Source organism: Canis lupus, chromosome 21 (assembly GCF_003254725.2).
Source record: "Canis lupus dingo isolate Sandy chromosome 21, ASM325472v2, whole genome shotgun sequence".
Lineage (NCBI taxonomy): Eukaryota > Metazoa > Chordata > Mammalia > Carnivora > Canidae > Canis > Canis lupus.
Genome location: NC_064263.1, coordinates 26,408,479 through 26,426,349, shown reverse-complemented (window position 1 = coordinate 26,426,349; position 17,871 = coordinate 26,408,479). Strand labels below are relative to the sequence as shown.

Genomic DNA, 17,871 nt, shown 5'->3' with positions numbered 1-17,871 from the left:
GGAGACTCAGAGACAGAAGAACTAAAAGGATGACTTCTTGATCACTCCTAGACATGGTCTCCTGTGCAGACCCCTGTCACATACCACAACTTGCAAACCCAGAAGCTTTAACAGCCAGAGATTCCTCACAAACTCCCCAAAGGAAGGAAGGAAGGAAGGAAAGAGGACAGATGGATTCATCAGCCCATTTCTCAGAAGAGGAATGCAAAGCTAAGGAGGGAAGCAACTTGCTTAGGGTCAAAGAGTTAGTATTGAAACCAGGCTCCCTGCCTCCCAGTCCAGAACTCTTTTGACTAAAGATTCTAACTCAAAGTAGGAGCCTAAGCCTGAGATACCTGGGACCCCAGAGCAAGACCTTTCTCTCTGTCCTGCTCTCACAAGAGTCCATTTTAGGGGTGAGGGAAGGGGAACCTCAAAACATGGAGAGACAGAGATTCTCACACATTCTGGAGGCATCTGACATCCAGAACAGAAACTTTATTGAGGCAAGTAAAGCAGCATAGGCTTCTACTGAGTGACACCTATCCTCACCCACCTAGGCTGCTCTACCAAGCAACAGAAGGGACCCTCCCACTGCATCAGGACCCCTCCTTGATTCCCAAATCTTCCTTCTGGGGCAGGTCCCCAGCCGCCTCTGATTCCTGCTCCCTGTGCACTAACACGTGAGCTGGGGAGGAAGGGCCAGACTCTCCAGAAGCTGGAGTCTCCACGATCCCTGGCTCTGTCAGCTCTGGGGTTTCGGGGATGGGAGGGCCCAGGTTCTGGAAGCTGTTACGCACTCGAGTGATGTAGCGACTGAGGATGCTGGCACCTTCAGGTGGCCAGGACGTCCCTCCCTCTGCCAGGGTCCTCCGCACACCAGCCACATCACTTTGCAGGCGAGACACTGTCTTCGTCAGCTCTGTGAGTCTGTTGCCAAGGTCTGGGGTGGGGGACAAAATGCTGATGGGGTGGTCCCTCAGAAGATGAGCCAGCCCTGAACCACTTCCCTCAACAGAATCCCAGGGGACATCCTGCCTGCAGGCCAGAGGGAGTGAGAGACTGGCTCATGGGCTGGGGGTCAGGATAGGCAGAGTCTGGAGCAGACGAATCTGAGTGGGACTGGGGTGGTCGTGAGTTTAGGAGATATCAAGAAGGAAAGTCTTGTGGGCCAGAGAAGGGATCAGGAATCACAGGGATGGGAACATTTTTAATGGGTAGAGATTTGTGTCTCTGTCCTTGTCAGCCCTATTCCCATCTACCCATGCTCAGGGCCCAGTTTGAATTACACCTCTGCTTTCTCCAACTCTGGTCCTCTCTCCTTCTACCTTCCCATGAGCCTCTCAAAACAATAGGCTCTCCATCTCCCTGGGGCTCCCATTGCAATCTGGGTCTCTCCTAAGTACTATCTGCTTACAAAGATGGTTTCTCTTTCTCACCAGACGGAAAACTTCCCCCGAGTCTCTGCTCTACCCAGTGCCCCCTCCCTCCAAAATGAGGCTGGAACAAAGGGGATGTGGCAATGAATGTAGATTGAATGAGTGAATTAGTGAATGAGCAAATGAATGAGTAATGAGTTAAGAGAGTGAGCCAATGGATGAGTTAACGAACACACGAAGGAAGGAGTGAATGAAATGAGTGGAATAAATGTCAGAATGGCTCAGAGAGTCATTGAGTAGGAGGGCCACACTGCAGGGTGTGAGCCTGGGTATTTATTCCCGCAATGCATGGGGAAGGCTTGGGGGTGAGCCACTAACCTTTCCGTCGGGTCTCCTCAAACTCCCGCTGGGCAGTCTCTATGTAGCGCTGTACCAGGGCCTTGATGACTCGGAGGCGGTAGGATCTGTGCTCTCCCTCCCCAGGCCCTGCCCCTGCCCCGGGATTGGCCTGAGATGGGAAGACCAGAGGGTGAGAAGGACTCTATCCCTTCAGTCATTTTGTAATCACTACACTCTCTCCCCAGATGATAAAGGATGGAGGCTAAGTCTCTCCCTGAAGGCCACATAGCTAGAAACTGGTGCAGTCCTGGAAGGCAGAAGGAGGCAGAAGCTGAGCAAAGGCTGAGTATAAAAGAACTGGGGGTGTGGTGTGTGTGGGGGTGCAGAGCAGAAAGGTGGGGGCAGAGACAAAAATGTTGAGTCTGGCACTATTGAGTTCTCTCTCCTGCCACCAACCCCACCTTGGTTTTCTTGAGTTGGTCCAGGTTAACCTTGCCCTTCAAAGGCTGCAGAGGGGGAAACTAGAGGATGTGGAGAGGTGTCTACTTGGAAATCATCAGGCAAATTGGAATGATTGATTTGGGGTCCGGCCGTAGACCCCAGGACAGTACCAAGAGGGCAAGCAGGGCCCATGTAGATGGGGCAGACTGTGGGAGAGAACAGAGGTGTAGTAGGCAAAGCACAAGACTGGGAAGATAGAGGCTCAAATTCTAGCTCAGTCACTTAACAGCTGTGCGCCTCAGGTAAGTTAATTCCTTCAGGCCTGAGGGTATCCAAATTTAATACAGAAATAGTAGCAATGCCTACTTCCCAGGTTAGTACTTCCCTGGCATAGAGTAGGGGCTCTCTAAATGCCTAGGAAATAATTATTTGTATATAGTTTTGTCTTCTCTTTAAATATATTTTTTAAGATTTTATTTATTTATTCATGAGAGACAGAGAGAGAGAGAGAGAGAGAGAGAGAGAGAGGCAGAGACATAGGCAGAGGGAGAAGCAGGCTCCATGCAGGGAGCCCGATGTGGGACTCGATCCCGGGTCTCCAGGATCAGGCCCTGGGCTGAAGGCGGTGCTAAACCGAGCCACCTGGGCTGCCCTCTTCTCTCTAAATATTTTATAGTTAGCATATTTACTCATAAAAAAAAGCAAGGTATTTTATTAAATATTTTCAGGGGAAAGATGGGATTGACCAAGCTGGGGCAGGCAGAAATATGAGAGAGAATTATAGGCCTCTTACAATTACAGAGTCTATAAAGCATTTTCCTTGTATAAAATAAGGAATAAGAACATAGGGAGGCCATTTCCTGAGGATGCAGGGTAGGTGGTCAGGGACATCCGACTGGGTCACCAAAGAACAGGCTAGTGAGGTGGGGGCAGCTGGGAGGAGGGTGGGACTCCAGTGGGGGACATCCTAGCTGGCTAGTGTCAGGGGATCCAGCAGGACACAGTAGCTCTGCCCCTCTAGGACTGGGCACAGGCCCAGAGAATTGGGTACAGCCTCAGGTGGAGAAGTAGAGTCTCACCCTAGAGTGGAGCCTCCCTGACAGATGGTCTGTGAAGAGGCACCAGGCAGCCTGGACAGGAATAGGAAGTGACCAAGGGAAAAGGTGATAGTTCCAGAATTTGGAGTCAGAGGTCCATGACGGTGAAGGAGGCATCCACATAGGATCGCCCGGAGCCAGGGAGTGGTAGGAACTGGGAACTCTGGGCGTTTAGTTGATTATAAGCCTCCTGTTTGCCCCATGCTGAGTACATGCAGGTTTTTGTGCCTAGAACTCCCATCTCCACTGTATCTGCCCATCAGCCTCCTGTATACCCTGCAGGGTTCTGTTCTGTTCTCAAGGGCTCTGGGAAGCTCCCTGACTCCTGAGTCTGGATCTGGGGCTTGTCCCCTGTGCTCCCTGTGCTTCTCTCATTCATGGGCTTGTCCTGTGGTGCAATTACTATCCATTTCCTCCTGCTACTCTAGACAGGCAGCACCTTCAGAGACCACTGCTATGCAGATCTTTATTGCCAGTATGGGTGTGCTCGGTAAGGGTTTGTTGAACAAACTATCGGCCAATCAGGGAAGGCCTTCCTTACCTGGGGATCCAGGGACCTCAGAGCTCCAGAGTTGACCTGGGGCCCCCTCAGACTGGCCTGGAGTCTCTGGCTTGGAGAGATCCTCAGATAGCAAGTGTTGTATTTTGTTTTGTTTTGTTTTTCAAAATATTTTATCTATTTATTTGAGAGAGAGAGAGGGCATGAGCAAGAGAGAGAGCGCAAGCAGAGGGGGAAGGCCAGAGGGAGAAGGGGAAGCCTATTCCCCACTGAACAGGAAGCCTGACTCGGGGCCCAATCCTAGGACCCTGTGATCATGACCTGAGCCGAAGGCAGACACTTAACAGTCTGAACTACCCAGGTGCCCCCAGATAACAAGTTTTAAAGGGAATGGAGAGAACTTCCTACAGACTTGGCCATAACACTGGCCTGAAATAGGATGGGGCTCCCATGCCTAGCCTGGGTCAGGGAGCAGATACCAAGAGGTAAGGAAGCTCAGCCTCCTCTCTCCTCTCGTCTCTATCAGCTGTTTAACTTCCCAGTTTGTGATGGCATTCTTCCCTTGGATTCTTAACATTTTTAAAATTAATTAATTTATTTATAAAGATTGTATTTATTCATGAGAGACACAGAGAGAGGCAGAGACACAGGCAGAGGGACTCGATCTTAGGACCACAGGATCATGCCCTGAGCTGAAGGCAGATGCTCAACCACTGAGCCATCAGGTGTCTAACATTAAAAAAAGAAACCAAAAACATTCAACTGTGTCTTGGCTCAGTTTAAGGCAAAGAGGTTTGTCTGAAATCTGGAGCTTTTTTCTTTTTGATGGCAAAAAGATTGTGTAAAAATAGTAATAAAAATGCAATACTGAAAAGGATTGGTAGGGGAGAGTAGGGGTTTCCAGATCCTTCTCTGGCTCAGCAGGTGCTCAAGCAGCTGCTTAAGGCTGCAGGACAGGTCTGAGCCAAATAGGGTGCCTGTGGCTTGGGAGCAGCACAGTATGGATTTCTGTTGAAGCTGGGTGACCCATGATTGGAAATCTAGGAAATGGCAAGAGCCAGGAACAGGGAAAGGCAGCCAGAAGCGAGAGGAGGACTTGGGAAATGGCTTTCTGAGGAACATACTGGCAAGACAGACTAGGGGTGTGCAGACAAACAGGTGGTATAGACAAGACAGTTGAAGTCCTGGTGTGACAAGACCCAGGACTAGCAAATGAATTACTCACAAAGGTGGGGATTGGCGGATAGTCCAGCTTCTTGCTTTTGCAGCAGGAGCAGCAACAGCAGATGAGGCGGAAAATTTTCCTGAGAGATTCGGAGGGGCCAGCAAGGGTTAGTCAGGGGCCAGGGCCTAGGAAGTGGCGGCGGTGGGGGGTGGAGGTAGAGTGGTGGGGGGGTGGGAACAAGCCCAGTGGAGCTCCACAGTGGAGTGCGGGGTGCGTGGGAGGTGGGGGGTGAGTGCTCTGAGTCATCACCTGAGGAGGTAGAAGAGGGCTTTGGGGGAGGGCAGGATGTTGAAGGGCACAGGCAGCGTCAGGCCCTCCCGGAAGTAGGACAGGTAGAGCTTGGAGCGAGCAAACTTCCACTCTACATCGGCGTCGTCCTGGGGCGGAGGCAGGGGCTGAGCAAGGGCCACTTTGGTAGCCAGCCCTCAGCCCTCCTGCCAGCCCTGTCTGCCTCAAGCTCCCCAGGGTCCACATCTCTCCTTCTGCAGTGTGCCCACCACCTTCTTCTCCCCTTTTCCGTCTACCACCCACACTGCCCCTGCCTGGCACACCTTTTCCTCTCTTCCTCCCCACTAGCTTTCATCCTCTGCCATCCAGTTCCTGCCCAGGCTGTTCTCCAGCCACAACCCCTACCCCACCCATCTTCCCTCTGCCTTCTCATGTTCCCACCTACTTTTCCACAGCGCACACTTCCTCACAACCAGGAAGTGGAAAGAGCACCAGACTTGGGTCTGGAGAAACTGATAGCATTACTAAGACTCATCCCTGTGTCCCTTCTTCTCCCTGGCCTTGAGCTGGCCTCAGCTCACCTCAATCTTCTGGAAGGAGTTGGTAATCATGGCGATGAGCATGTTGAGCAGCACAATGACCATGACAATGGTAAAGATGCCATAGAGGACCCGGCCCACGAATTCAGGCACCAGAAACTGAGGCATGTCTACAACGCTGTGCTCCTCCATGCCAAACATAGTCCAGAACAGAAACTGGAATGTCTCGTTGAAACTGGCACGCAGAGCCGAGCAAAGGATAGGATGTGAGGGGTGGGAGGAGAGCCTAAGTGCTGCCCCCACACACTCCTCCTCATCCTCCAGGACCCAGCCAAGGGTGTTCTGCTTCCGTGAAGCTCTTGGACTACCCAGGCCCAGTTCGTACTGACTCTTGTCATTTCTCAGCTCTCACTCATTCTTTCAGTAAGCCAACATTTATTGAGCATATAGTAGCACCAAAGGTGCTAAAAGAAAAGGTAGAGGGCATATTGCAGATTAAAGGAGACTAATATGACAACAGAATGTAACACATGACCCAGACTGGATCTCAGATTTTTAAAAAGCTAGAAAGACTTTTTGGCAGGGGCAACTGGGAAATTTGAATAAGAACTGTGAAGTAAATAATAATTTGGGATTCATTTCAAATTATTTACTTATTTAATTTTTTTTTCAGAAGTAAGCTCTATGCCCAATGTGGGGTTTGAACTCATGACCCCAGGATCATGATATTAACTTTTTAAGTGTGGAGGCATCTGGCTGGCTCAGTTGGTAGCACATGGATTGTGAGTTCAAGCCCCACGTGGGGTGTAGCACCTATTTAAAAAAAAAAAGAAAAGAAAAGAAAAGAAAAGAAAAGAAAAGAAAGAAAGAAAGAAAGAAAGAAAGAAAGAAAGAAAGAAAGAAAGAAAGAAAGAAAAAAGCTTTTGAGTGTGATAATGGTTTTGTGGTTATGCTGTAAATCTCCTGAAATATTTAGGGATGAAATGTCATGATGTTTGCAACCTATTTTTAAATGTTTCAAGGAAAAAAAAAAAAGAATAAGGAGAGCAAAAAATTGAGCAAAATGTGGCAAAACATTTTCAATTGATAGGGCTAGGTGAAGGGTATATAGGTGTCCAATGTGCTTTGAATTATTTCATAGGACTGACATTATTAAAATAATAAGTTTGAGAAGAAAGTGAGTAAATGAATGAGTTAACAAATGAATGAATGTGAATCGAGAGAGTGAATTAATTTTTGCCCAAACAAGAGATTAATTATGAGTGAATAGATGAAGAAGCAGGGGAAGGCAGAGGTGATCCCTAAGCTCCAGACTTCCACCTGCCCATGCTGCCTCTGCCCCAGCATACTTGCCCAGCCTCTCCGTCTCCTGGTAGGGCACATAGATGTTGTTGAGACCACAGAGGAAGGCAGTCAAGATGATTATGAGGATGAACATGAACCTGGCAGGGGGTGGGATGGGGAAGAGTCAGAGAAGGTCTCCACCTTGGGAGAAGTCATGCTCTGGGAAGAGGGATCGGATGACACCCTTCAGACTCAGTATCTCTTGACAAGTGTTCAATTTGGTGACTATTAAGAATAGAGAAAGTAGGGATGGGAAAGGAGAAGCCATTTAAAATGGTGCCAGGATAGGGGTGTGCTTGGGGGCTCATGATCTCAGGGTCCTGGGATTGAGCCCCTAGTTGGGCTCTGTGCTCAGCAGGGAGTCTGCTCAAGGATTCTCTCTCCCTCTCTCTCTGCCTCTCTTCCTCTGCCTACCTTCCCAACCCACTCCACACCCACCTCTACTCACATGCGCACACTCTGTCTCTATAAATGCATAAATCTTTAAAAATCATAAAATAAAATGGTGCCGAAGCAGGAGCTCTTCCCTGAGAATGAAGGGTACTGAGTTGAAGCAATCAAATCTGGGGATGGGACTGTCTCCCAGGGAGGGACTGAAATACTGAGATGTGGTTCAAGGATGAGTGAGTATGTCAGAGAGTCCTACTGGACAAGATTTATCATCAGCAGAGTTAAAGCCTTGGATGAGAATGGATTAGCCAGCAGGGGCTGGGGGCTGGGGGTTGGGGGCTAGGGAATTTTACAAGGAGATCAAGCAGAGTCTATCACAGGGGAGGATGCTCTGAGCAGGGACACTACACACCGAATCATGTCGTCAATCATCTTGCCGATGGAAATCTGCAGAGTCCCCAGTGACTCGTGGGCCGGCAGGATGTAGGCCAGGCGGGTGAAGCTGAGCATGCTGGTGACAGCAAACAGTACCTCCGCCAAGAACTGGGGGTCCTCAGTGTGCCACTCACTTCGCTCTGTGCAGGGTTGGAATGGAGGCCGAGGCTGAGAGGCCAGGGAGAGAAGGGACTGGGGGATCCAAACCGAGTTGGGGGGCACTCACCAGCTGTGGTGAAATAGTGGCAGGTGGCTCCATCAGGGGCATCCCGGCAGTGCACGTGGGCAAGCCCAGCCAGAAGGAGGCGCAGCGCGAAGGCTGCCAGGTACAGGGACAGGATGACCATGTCCAGAAAGTTCCACCAGTCCAGGAGGTAACTGCGCAGGCCCTCGATCCACACTTCCTTGCACTCAAACCACAGGAAACCTGGAGGAGGTGGTAGGGGGAGAGCTAGGTTATGGTGGGGGGCACCTACCCCTGGCAGGGTAGGGGGAGAGCTAAGATACCATAAGGACAAAGTTGGTAAAACGTAAACATGCAATCTACGTAAGTACAAAATGATCTTCTGTGAAAATAAAAAAGACTCCCAGGGTGCCTGAGTGGCTCAGTCAGTTGAGCCTTGGACTTTTAATTTTAGCTCAGGTCATGATCTCAGGGTCTGTGCTGGGTATGGTGACTGCTTAAATTCTCTCTCTCCCTCTCCCTCTGCCCCTCCCCACCTCACTGGTGCGCTCTCTCTCTAAATGAATGAATGAATGAATGAGTGAATGAATGAATGAATGAATGCCTCCTAGCTGATGCAGACTCATTTGTGGTGTGGCCTGCACTGATGATCCCAGGCAGTTGATATGCATAAACTAACACCTGGGAGAGGCTGGTACTAGGAGGCAATGATTTAAATCTGTTGTCTCCCTTCCTTCCACCAAATAAATACTGGACAAATATTTCGAGAATATTGATTTGAAGGGGCTCCAAATTATCCATCTGCTCTGAGTGCTCTGTGCCTCAGTGGGGAAAAGTTCCAGACCTGGGGATTGGGGGGGTCATAGAAGCTAGACCGCATTAGCCAGGCAATCCTGCTGCATTGTACCCTTCTCCATTCTCTGGATACACAAGCGTGTGCTTTCTCTGTTTGCCTAGAAGGCCCTTCCACACCTGCTTGAAGCCAGGCTCACCATGATGGCCCAGGTCAAAAACTACCTCCTCTGTGAAGCCTTCCCTAAGCAGAGAGAGTGAATTGCACCCTGAACTCTGCTCTCACAGCTTCCTTCAGATTTCTGTGATGCCATCAACCACGGGGCACCATAGGATATCTCTTCCTGGGTCTATCTCCCCTCACCTCCCCTAAACTTTGAACTCCTTAAGGGGAGGGACTGTGTCTGATTCATCTCCTTGTCCACAGTGCCCAGAACAAAGCCTAGGAGTCACAATTAGGCCAACATTTATTAAGCTACTACATGTGTCAGGGGGGCCCTGTGGTGAATAAGACAAATACAGTCTCTGGACTCCCAGATTCTAGCGAGGAAGACAGGCAAGTAGCCAAGTAGTTACAAGCCAGTGTGATAAATGCTAAGATTGAAGAGCAAGGAATAGAGAGGCTGCCTTGGGAATGTTTAGGAACAGATCCTCACCCTGATTTGGGGGCCAGGCAAAGTTTCTCAAAAAAGGAACCTTTAAGCTGAGATTTGAGCCAGCCAGGTGGCTAAGCAGCATGGGCAGGCATCAGTGCTGGGAAAAGAGGATGAACACAGGCCAGGGGACAAGCGGGAGCAAGGTGAGTTCAGGAACTACATCAGTTCTCCCAGCCGGAGACTATCTCGTGAGCCTGGTGGGAATGTTCAGTCCTTTATGTTTCACAGGTGGATGAAACCATATTTAACTTATCCGTGCATTATTGGGGCTCCACTCACAGTAGGGTAGCAGTGAGCACAGTACATGAAGAAATGCAGAGTTTTGTTGCTTAAGATGTTTCTTTCCCCATGGGCTGGAACAGAATTGGTTTCATCTGCACTTAGCATAGGTCCACAGTGTTTAGTAAATCATTGGATGAAAATTTTTTCCTGTTGGACTGTTGTTTTCTTCCCCAGAGTTTTTTGGCCAAATTTCCTTTTGGGCATCATTGACTGGCTTGGTACAGGGTGGAGGAGTGGACTTGGTCTACTGGTAGCTTGGGGGTTTGCTAACTAAGCTAGAGCTAAATGAGGGGAGGACGGCTGAGGATGGGGCCAACAGCCCAGCCCGTTGAGCTGGCCAGCCAGAGGCTAGGTAGTGCTCTGGGGATTCTTGTATTGGCTTTTGCTGAATTGTTAAGGAATACTTGATGCTGCTATAGAGAAAACTGATGGAATGGATGAAACTTATACACTGAGCACAGATAAGTTAGTTATTTGGGTGACATGTTGAACAAATAAATTGAGTAGAGCATATATGTGTGAACATATATAGAAAGGGATGGGTAGACTAAATATTTGTTATGTACTGAATATACATATGGCAGATGAAGCTCTCAGGATTCATCAGCTTTTAAGTCTGCTACCCATTAGTAATACCCATTCTGGCCCTATGTGTCCTTTGCACAAGGATTGCAAAGGCAATTCATAGCTGATCCTCAGGATGATTAGCAAGCTTCAGCTGTGGCCAGACATACTTGCCCCTACGTCTCTCCCATAGATGAAGTGTTGGGGCCAGGCAACTTCTGGCTGTTGTCGCCTCTGCTCGAACCTCAACTCTGGTTCCCCTGACACCACCATCATAAGTATACCATTTGTGGATTTAATAAACTATATGATTTAGGCATCTCGATTTGATCTGTGAGACTTCTTGTTCCCTGACTTTTGGGAATAGATTGCTTGGTGGTATATTGGCAGGCTATCATGACACCAAGCTAATTTCCCACCTGCCACGATGGATCAGTGTCTTATTTGTGAGAGGATAGGAACATCCAGAGTGGGGGAAATATGGGGCCCTTTCTCAGGGAGTCTTATCACAGGGCTAACTCCCTAACTGGGAGCAAATGAAGAACATCTCTTGGTGTGTTGGAGCCCAGAGGGGTTAGGTTACAGGTTCAGGCTGCATCCACAGGGAGAGCTGCCTCCCTCCCCCGCCCCGTTGGAGTACTTATTTTGAAGAGCAGTAGGGAGCCCATAAAAGGGGACTGCTACTGCTACAAATAAAATGCCCCACACATGTACCTGTGACCCAAACCATGTGTAGGGAGGTCTCCCAGACGGTCTGGCTGCGGCCGTGGAAGGTACTCAGTTGTGACTCCATGGCCAGGGATTCACCCAGCAGGAAGATAAGGAACCACAGATACGAGGCCGAGTGCAGCAGGAACTTCAGCACTGGGATCTTTAGCAGACGGCCCAGCTTGGGGGGAAGGAAGGAAAGCATGGCTCTCTGGGGTCTGTCACAGCTCTCCCCTTCCTGGGAGGAACTTCCAGACTCTTCCTTTCACTCATGCCCTTGTTTGGACATTTATTGAGAAGTCCTATATTTCGGGATCCCTGGGTGGCGCAGCAGTTTGGCGCCTGCCTTTGGCCCAGGGCGCGATCCTGGAGACCCGGGATCGAATCCCACATCGGGCTCCCGGTGCATGGAGCCTGCTTCTCCCTCGGCCTGTGTCTCTGTCTCTGTCTCTCTCTCTCTCTCTCTCTCTCTCTGTGACTATCATAAATAAATAAAAAATTGAAAAAAAAAAAAAAAAGAGAAGTCCTATATTCCATGTCTATTTCCTTCACAACCATATGAGTATTCTCAGTTTTTTCAGCTAAGAACTGAGGACCACAGAAGTAAAGTGACTTCCCCCAGGAGGTCCCTCAGGGTCCTTGAGTTCAGTCACAAGCAAGTTAAAAAAAATAAATTCATCATCTTCTATCCCAAACTCGTTCTTTCACCTCCTCCTGTGTCTTCATCTTAGACAATGACCATCTCCCGAACTCCTGCCCTCCCTCACCCCATCCATCCTCATGCCTCTAGTAGAGAGAACTTTCTAAAACCCACAACTAATGGGATCACTCACTTCCTTACAATCCTACAATGACTTCCATCACTGCTTCTGAGGCTCTGCTAGATCTGGCCCCTGCCTGCTTCCCACCACTTGCTATTTCTACTTAGGCTTTAGCAACACAGAAATTCTTCCAGTTTCACTAATCCTTCATGTTCTTTGTCCCCTGGGCCTTCGGATATGCTCCCGTTCCCTGGAACACTGCTCTCCCTGTTCCTCACCTGGTTGACATTGCTTGCTCTTTGTGATATCCCCAGGGCCAGGCCTAACGCCTGGCTCACAATAGGCTTTCAAGGAAATACTTGTGGAAATGAAAGAATAAAAATATCTGGGCCCATAAAGACTCAAATAATTTGTAGGCTGGGGTGGGGGTCTCTTTAGGAGAGTATAGGGTTGTATATAAGATCAGGCTTTGGAGGCAGAGACCTCAGTTTAAATCCTGACTGCAGGGACACCTGGGTGGCTCAGTGGTTGAGCGGCTGCCTTTGGCTCAGGTCATGACCCTGGGTCCTGGGATCAAGTCCCACATTAGGCTCCCCGCAGGAAGCCTGCTTCTCCCTCTGCCTGTCTCTGCCTCTCCGTGTGTGTCTCTCATGAATAAATAAATAAAATCTTAATTAATCAATCCCGACTGAGCTATTTCCTGTCACCTCTGGACAAAAAGAGCACTTCCATCCTCTGTGTCTCCTCTCTCTCTATATTTTTAAAGATTTATTTATTCATGAGAGACACAGTGAGAGGCAGAGACATAGGCGGAGGGAGAAGCAGGATCCATGCAGGGAGCCCCACACAGGACTTCATCCTGGGACTCCAGGACCACGCCCCAGGCCAAAGGCAGGTGCCAAACTGCTGAGCCACCCAGGCATCCCGATATGCCTCCTCTATAAATAAGTGTCATACCTACTTCCTAGCACCCCTTCAGGTGACTTAATGGGCACATTAGCAAAGTGCTTGGTAAATGGCAGTTCTTATTATTCTTAGTACCCGGGACTTGGGTGCCAGCCAGTAGCCAAGGCAGAGGAAGGGCATGGTGAGGAAGATGAGGAAAGCAATGAAGAGCTTCCAGATGGTGGTGCTTCCACGCCAGCCAGCCAGGTTCCCACACCAGATGGAGGACAGGACTTGCTGGCAGATGGGGTGTGCTACAAACTAAGCAGAGATGGCGCGTGAGTAGAGTGGGTGGTTACCAGGCAGGGAAGAGAGAGGGGAAGCCAACTGGGTACGTAGTCCTTACTTCCCTGCTGCAAAGATTGAGCTGTATTTCTTTTCTTCTGAGGCCACCCAGCTCCAGAGAGGAAACTCATTTGCCATGTGACCTTGGGCTGACCCCAGACCCCATCCCTCTTTGGGCCTTGGTTTCCTAGTCTATGAAGGAGAAGTTGAACTCAAAGATTTTTCTGGACTCTCTGGATCCCACATTCATTCTCTCTCTCTCTCTCTCTCTCTCTCTCTCTCTCTCTCTCTTTGTCATCTCTTTACCCAATGGGGGGCTCAAACTCACAACCCAAGAGTCAGATGCTCTACTGAGTGAGCCAGCCAGGTGCCCTCAGATCCTACATTCTTGAATCTAAGTCAGGCAGTGATGGATGGGACTAGGTACCCAAGTTGCAGAATCCTTAGGGGTTCCTGTCTTGTTAGAGATGTGGGGCACCAGTCTTGAGGATGACAGGAGCAGGGAAAGTAGGGTTTGGTGTCTTGGGGGACAGGGCCAGAGAAACTATTATGAAAGGAGGTTTTTGGTTAAGCTCCTGGTGGGATAGGATATCTGAGGGTGGGTGAGAGGGAGAAGTAAGGGATGGGCAGGCTAAAAGTCTTTAGCTTATAGGAACAGGCATCTAATGAGGTGGGGAATAATGGAAACACTTGATATCTGAGCCCTCAGAGATCTAGTCTAATCTTGCTGTATAGGGAGAGATACTGAAGTCTAACATCAGAATAAGACTGGACCAAACTTACTATATAGGCCAGAGGCAGAGCTGAGTGAAACCCAGATGTCTGAGCTGAAGGTAGGGTCCTGGTGGGTAATGGGACTTGCCAGGGCTGGGGAGAGGTTAGGGGCTTAGACTAAAGGTAAGGAGGAAGGTGAGGAGACCCACAGGGCCAAGGGCCTAGATGGAAGGGTGCTTGGGATCATGATCTAGGAAGGCAAGGAGAGAACTTATTTGGGCTGTACCAGGGGCTGCCCAGCCACAGCAGGGCAGGGATGGGGGCGGGGGTGAGGGTTGGGGCAGGGCCCAGCTGACCCGCTTCTGGTTGTAGTTGATGGCCAGTCGCAGCCTCGCCAGGTTGGGGATGCCTTCCTCAAAGGCCTGGCCCAGGCCATCAGCCTCAGGTTCAGTCTCGTTGTCCTCGCCCCAATCATTGAGCACCGCAGTGACCTCGCTCTGGTTTCGGCACATGCCCAGCAGTTCAAAGCCATAGTCCTGGCTCAGCAACTCCAGGGCAATGTACTCGGGCTGTAGGGAAACAGGTCCGTGTGTGCCTGCCCCCACTGCAGCCCCCGCCCCGTGAAGCCGGCCCTCAACCCCCCAACAGTGAGCCTGGGCCACCTCTGTCCTGCCTCAGGCCATCACTTCCCCACATGGGATGTCACCCTGAGTCAGATGTCCTTTCTTTGCCACCTCAGCTCTTCTCCTTGCTGTGAGATGCCTCTTGCATCAATTTTGCTTCTCTGGTGCTCCACTCACCTCATCTCTAAGTCATTACAACCCCCCTTGCCTGTCCTTTGTATCTCCCCTTTCTAGTCCATTTCCTGTCCCACTTCTCGGCCTGTTCCTCATGCCTTCCTTGTGTTCATTTCATTAATTTTTCTGAGCACCTACTTTGCACAAGAAGCTGGCAGTTTTAGAAGCAGACACGGGTAAGGCAGTTCTTGCCTCCACTTTCCCCATCCTAGCCTCAGTTTTACTCAGGGCCCCAATCCCAGAGAGAACACAGGTGAGAACTACAGGAGGCTGGGCCCAAGCCCTCCACTGGCCCTCAGGTGGTGTCACACTGGTGACACGTTGGGGAACGGGGCTGACAATCCCTGCTGCCTCCTTCTGTGGGCTGCTGTGAGCGCAGAAGAAAAGTCCTTTGGAAGGACCCCACTTTCCTGCTACTTGTGAAATGGGGGCTCTGATTCTCCCACAACTCTGGTGAAGCAGCGTGCTCTTTCTCCAGCTCATTGGGCAAGAGCCACATCCTTCCTTAGGCCTCTGTTCCGATACCCTGGGGACCGAGTCCCCCTGGCACGGAGGAGATGTCGGTGGATGAGTGAGGGATGGAACTGGGCTGGTGGAATTCATGGCTCCTGATGAGTGCCTGCCACCAGGCCTCCCTGTTCCCCCTCACACATTCTCTGTCCCGTGCTTGCAGGCCCCTGCTCTCATCACCGTGAGATGATCTACTCTCATCTACTTTTTCAACGTGGCAGCCTTTGCTTGGACTGCACCCCTACTGCAAATATGCTCCCTCCTCCTCTTCACTTGTATTAAACTGCTTGGCTGTGTAGCGGAGATTCATTCTGCTTCTTCCAGAGTCTGCCCTGAACACAACAGCTGTAGCCTCCTGAGCTCTCTTTTCTGGGTTTTGGAAGCCAGGGAGCCTTCTCCACTGAGGCACGTAGTGAAGCTGAGCGGCTTCACTAGGAGGGCCTTGGCCACCTCACTCTGCTCTTCCCTGCTTCTGAGCACAAGCTTGAGGCCTCAACACACAATGGTTGATGTGGGACCTCACGGAGGATTTCAGAAAGGGCGGGTTTCACTAATGTCATCTCTAAGTCTAGCTGCTTTTCTATCTGTGCCCTCCCGCCTCCCTTAGACTCGGGCATCCCTAGGGTAGGGCGTGTGCCGCCCCCACAGCTAGGCGCCCCTAAAGCGATGGCTCTCTGCCCTTGGAAGGAGATCTTCCTTCAGGGTGGGGTTCTGCAACTCCCCCATTAAAATGAAGGGCTACTGAGAACAGAACAAGGCCTCCTCATCTTCCTGAACCCCCACCTCGGAATACCCACCGCAAGCCTACCGGGCCGTGTGGAAGGATGGCTCTGGGGACCCGGGGCGGGAGGAGGTCTGAGAGTCCCACCTTGAACTCCGGTTCCTTGCGCGCGAGGCGCCTGAGCTCCCGGCTGAGCTGGAAGGCGGCCAGCACGGCGTCCTCGCTGGCCAGGGAGAGGTGGGCCCTGCTGGCCATGCCGCGGTACGTGTTGATGCGGGACAGGGAGAACTTGAGCAGGTCGTAGCGGCGGGCGTTGCTGCACTCGAGGCAGGCGCAGGAGACCGGGTGCGGCCGGGCAATGGTGTGGCCCTGCTCCATGAGCAGCTGCGCGATCTCGTACAAGTCCTTCTGGCAGGCCAGGGTCAGTGGGGTGACCCCGGGGCCAAAGCGCGAGCCGTCGATGGACGAGTCAAAGAAAGCCAGCGAGGAAGACCTCGTGTCCACCTTGCGGCCCTTCTCTCGTTCCAGCCGGGCCAGCAGGCGCCGCACGGCTGCTGGCTGGTTTGTGTCCACGGCCACCAGCAGGGCCTCGTGAATCTGCCGGAAGTCAAACTTGACATTGGCCAGCAGCACGTCAGTGATGGCCTCATGGCCCAGCCGGATGGCCAGATTGAGAGCTTCCCTCCAGGAGCGATCCTCGGCCTCCTCCACGTTCCTCAGGGGCCCTCCTGGCCCGCTGCCCGCTGCCTCGACCCCCGACTCCAGCAACTGCTGCACGAGGCCCAGGCGCCCCTCCTGGATGGCAGCCAGCAGCGGAGGTGGGAATCTCAGCTTCTTGTTCAGGATCTCCATCCAGGTGGGCTGCGGCTGGAGGAAGGATGGAGAGGGGGACCCCTCAGTCCTTTGCTTTTGGCGGCTCCCTCATGCTTCTTCCCTTAGGCCTCAACCCCAACCACCATACTATTTTGCTTTAGCCCGAACACCTACTAGTGTTGTTTTCAAAGTACACTTTATGCAGTACTTCTATATGCTACTTTTCTGAGTGCTTTTCAAGTACAGTAACTCACTCACTCCTTTCAATAACTCTGTGAGGTAGAGGCAGTCACCCCACCCTTCAACAGGAGAGGAAACTGGGGTACAGATATGCAAAGCCACTTAGATGAGATGGGGACCCAGGCAGCCTGGCTGAGGAGCTGGTGTTTTTTTTTTTTTTTTTTTTTTAGATTTTATTTATTTATTCATAGACACAGAGAGACAAAGACACAGGCAGAGGGAGAAGCAGGCTCCATGCAGGGAGCCCAATATGGGACTCGATCCCGAGTCTCCAGGATCACACCCCAGGCTGCAGGTGGCGCCAAACCGCTGCGCCACTGGGGCTGCCCCGAGCTGGTGTTCTTAACTACACTTTTTATGCTACTTCTCAACTCAAACAGGAATTACTGTTACTAGTTTTGGATTTCTGAAATATTTACTAGTTCAAAACATCCAAAATGTGTGATATGAAAATGTAAAAAAATAAATGATACCATTTCTTTTGAGAAGGAAAGTAATGTTACCAACTTTATCTATGTATTACTCTGAAATTAAATTCTACATCAAATATACACCCTATACTCTAGTATATATGGTATATCTAATGTAATCATCTTAATTATAATACGAATGTTCCCCCCAAAATTGTGTCTGTATAGGGGATACATTTCATGTCCATATTTTCTAGGAATCATTTTGGAAATACCCTTTCATAACATAGTAATAATAGCTTCTTGTATAGATTTGTTATGCTGTTAATAAATACCCCTTTTACTGAAATACTGACGTTTAAAAAATTGGTCTTGGTTGGAAAAAGCATCTTTTTCTTTAAAAAAAATAGCTTAAAACGATACAAATTTATTATTACAGTCCTAGAGATTAGAATTCAGAAGTCAGTACCATTGGGCTAAAAACTCAAGGTGTCAGGGTGGCTCTAAGGGAGAATCCTATTCCAGCTTCTAGAGCTATGTTAGTTTATGGTCACCTCCACCATCTTAAAAACGAGCAGCACCGAAGATTACAAA

General features: G+C 50.2%; 1 protein-coding gene across 1 annotated transcript in view; it reads right to left on the bottom strand.

Annotated features, from left to right (window-relative positions):
* Positions 1–462: 462 nt before the first annotated feature.
* The window catches only part of XNDC1N (XRCC1 N-terminal domain containing 1, N-terminal like), a 39,088-nt gene continuing 21,679 nt past the window's right edge, over positions 463–17,871 (bottom strand). Inside the window, exons 13-24 of the mRNA XM_049098930.1 lie at positions 15,962–16,681; positions 14,143–14,355; positions 12,884–13,048; positions 11,088–11,262; positions 8,122–8,322; positions 7,873–8,035; positions 7,076–7,168; positions 5,769–5,961; positions 5,209–5,336; positions 4,960–5,038; positions 1,737–1,866; positions 463–922 (exon numbers count right to left, since the gene is read on the bottom strand). Of these exons, the coding sequence (XP_048954887.1) occupies positions 579–922; positions 1,737–1,866; positions 4,960–5,038; positions 5,209–5,336; positions 5,769–5,961; positions 7,076–7,168; positions 7,873–8,035; positions 8,122–8,322; positions 11,088–11,262; positions 12,884–13,048; positions 14,143–14,355; positions 15,962–16,681 (2,604 nt within the window). The 3' untranslated portion in view covers positions 463–578. The remainder of the gene's footprint in view (positions 923–1,736; positions 1,867–4,959; positions 5,039–5,208; positions 5,337–5,768; positions 5,962–7,075; positions 7,169–7,872; positions 8,036–8,121; positions 8,323–11,087; positions 11,263–12,883; positions 13,049–14,142; positions 14,356–15,961; positions 16,682–17,871) is intronic.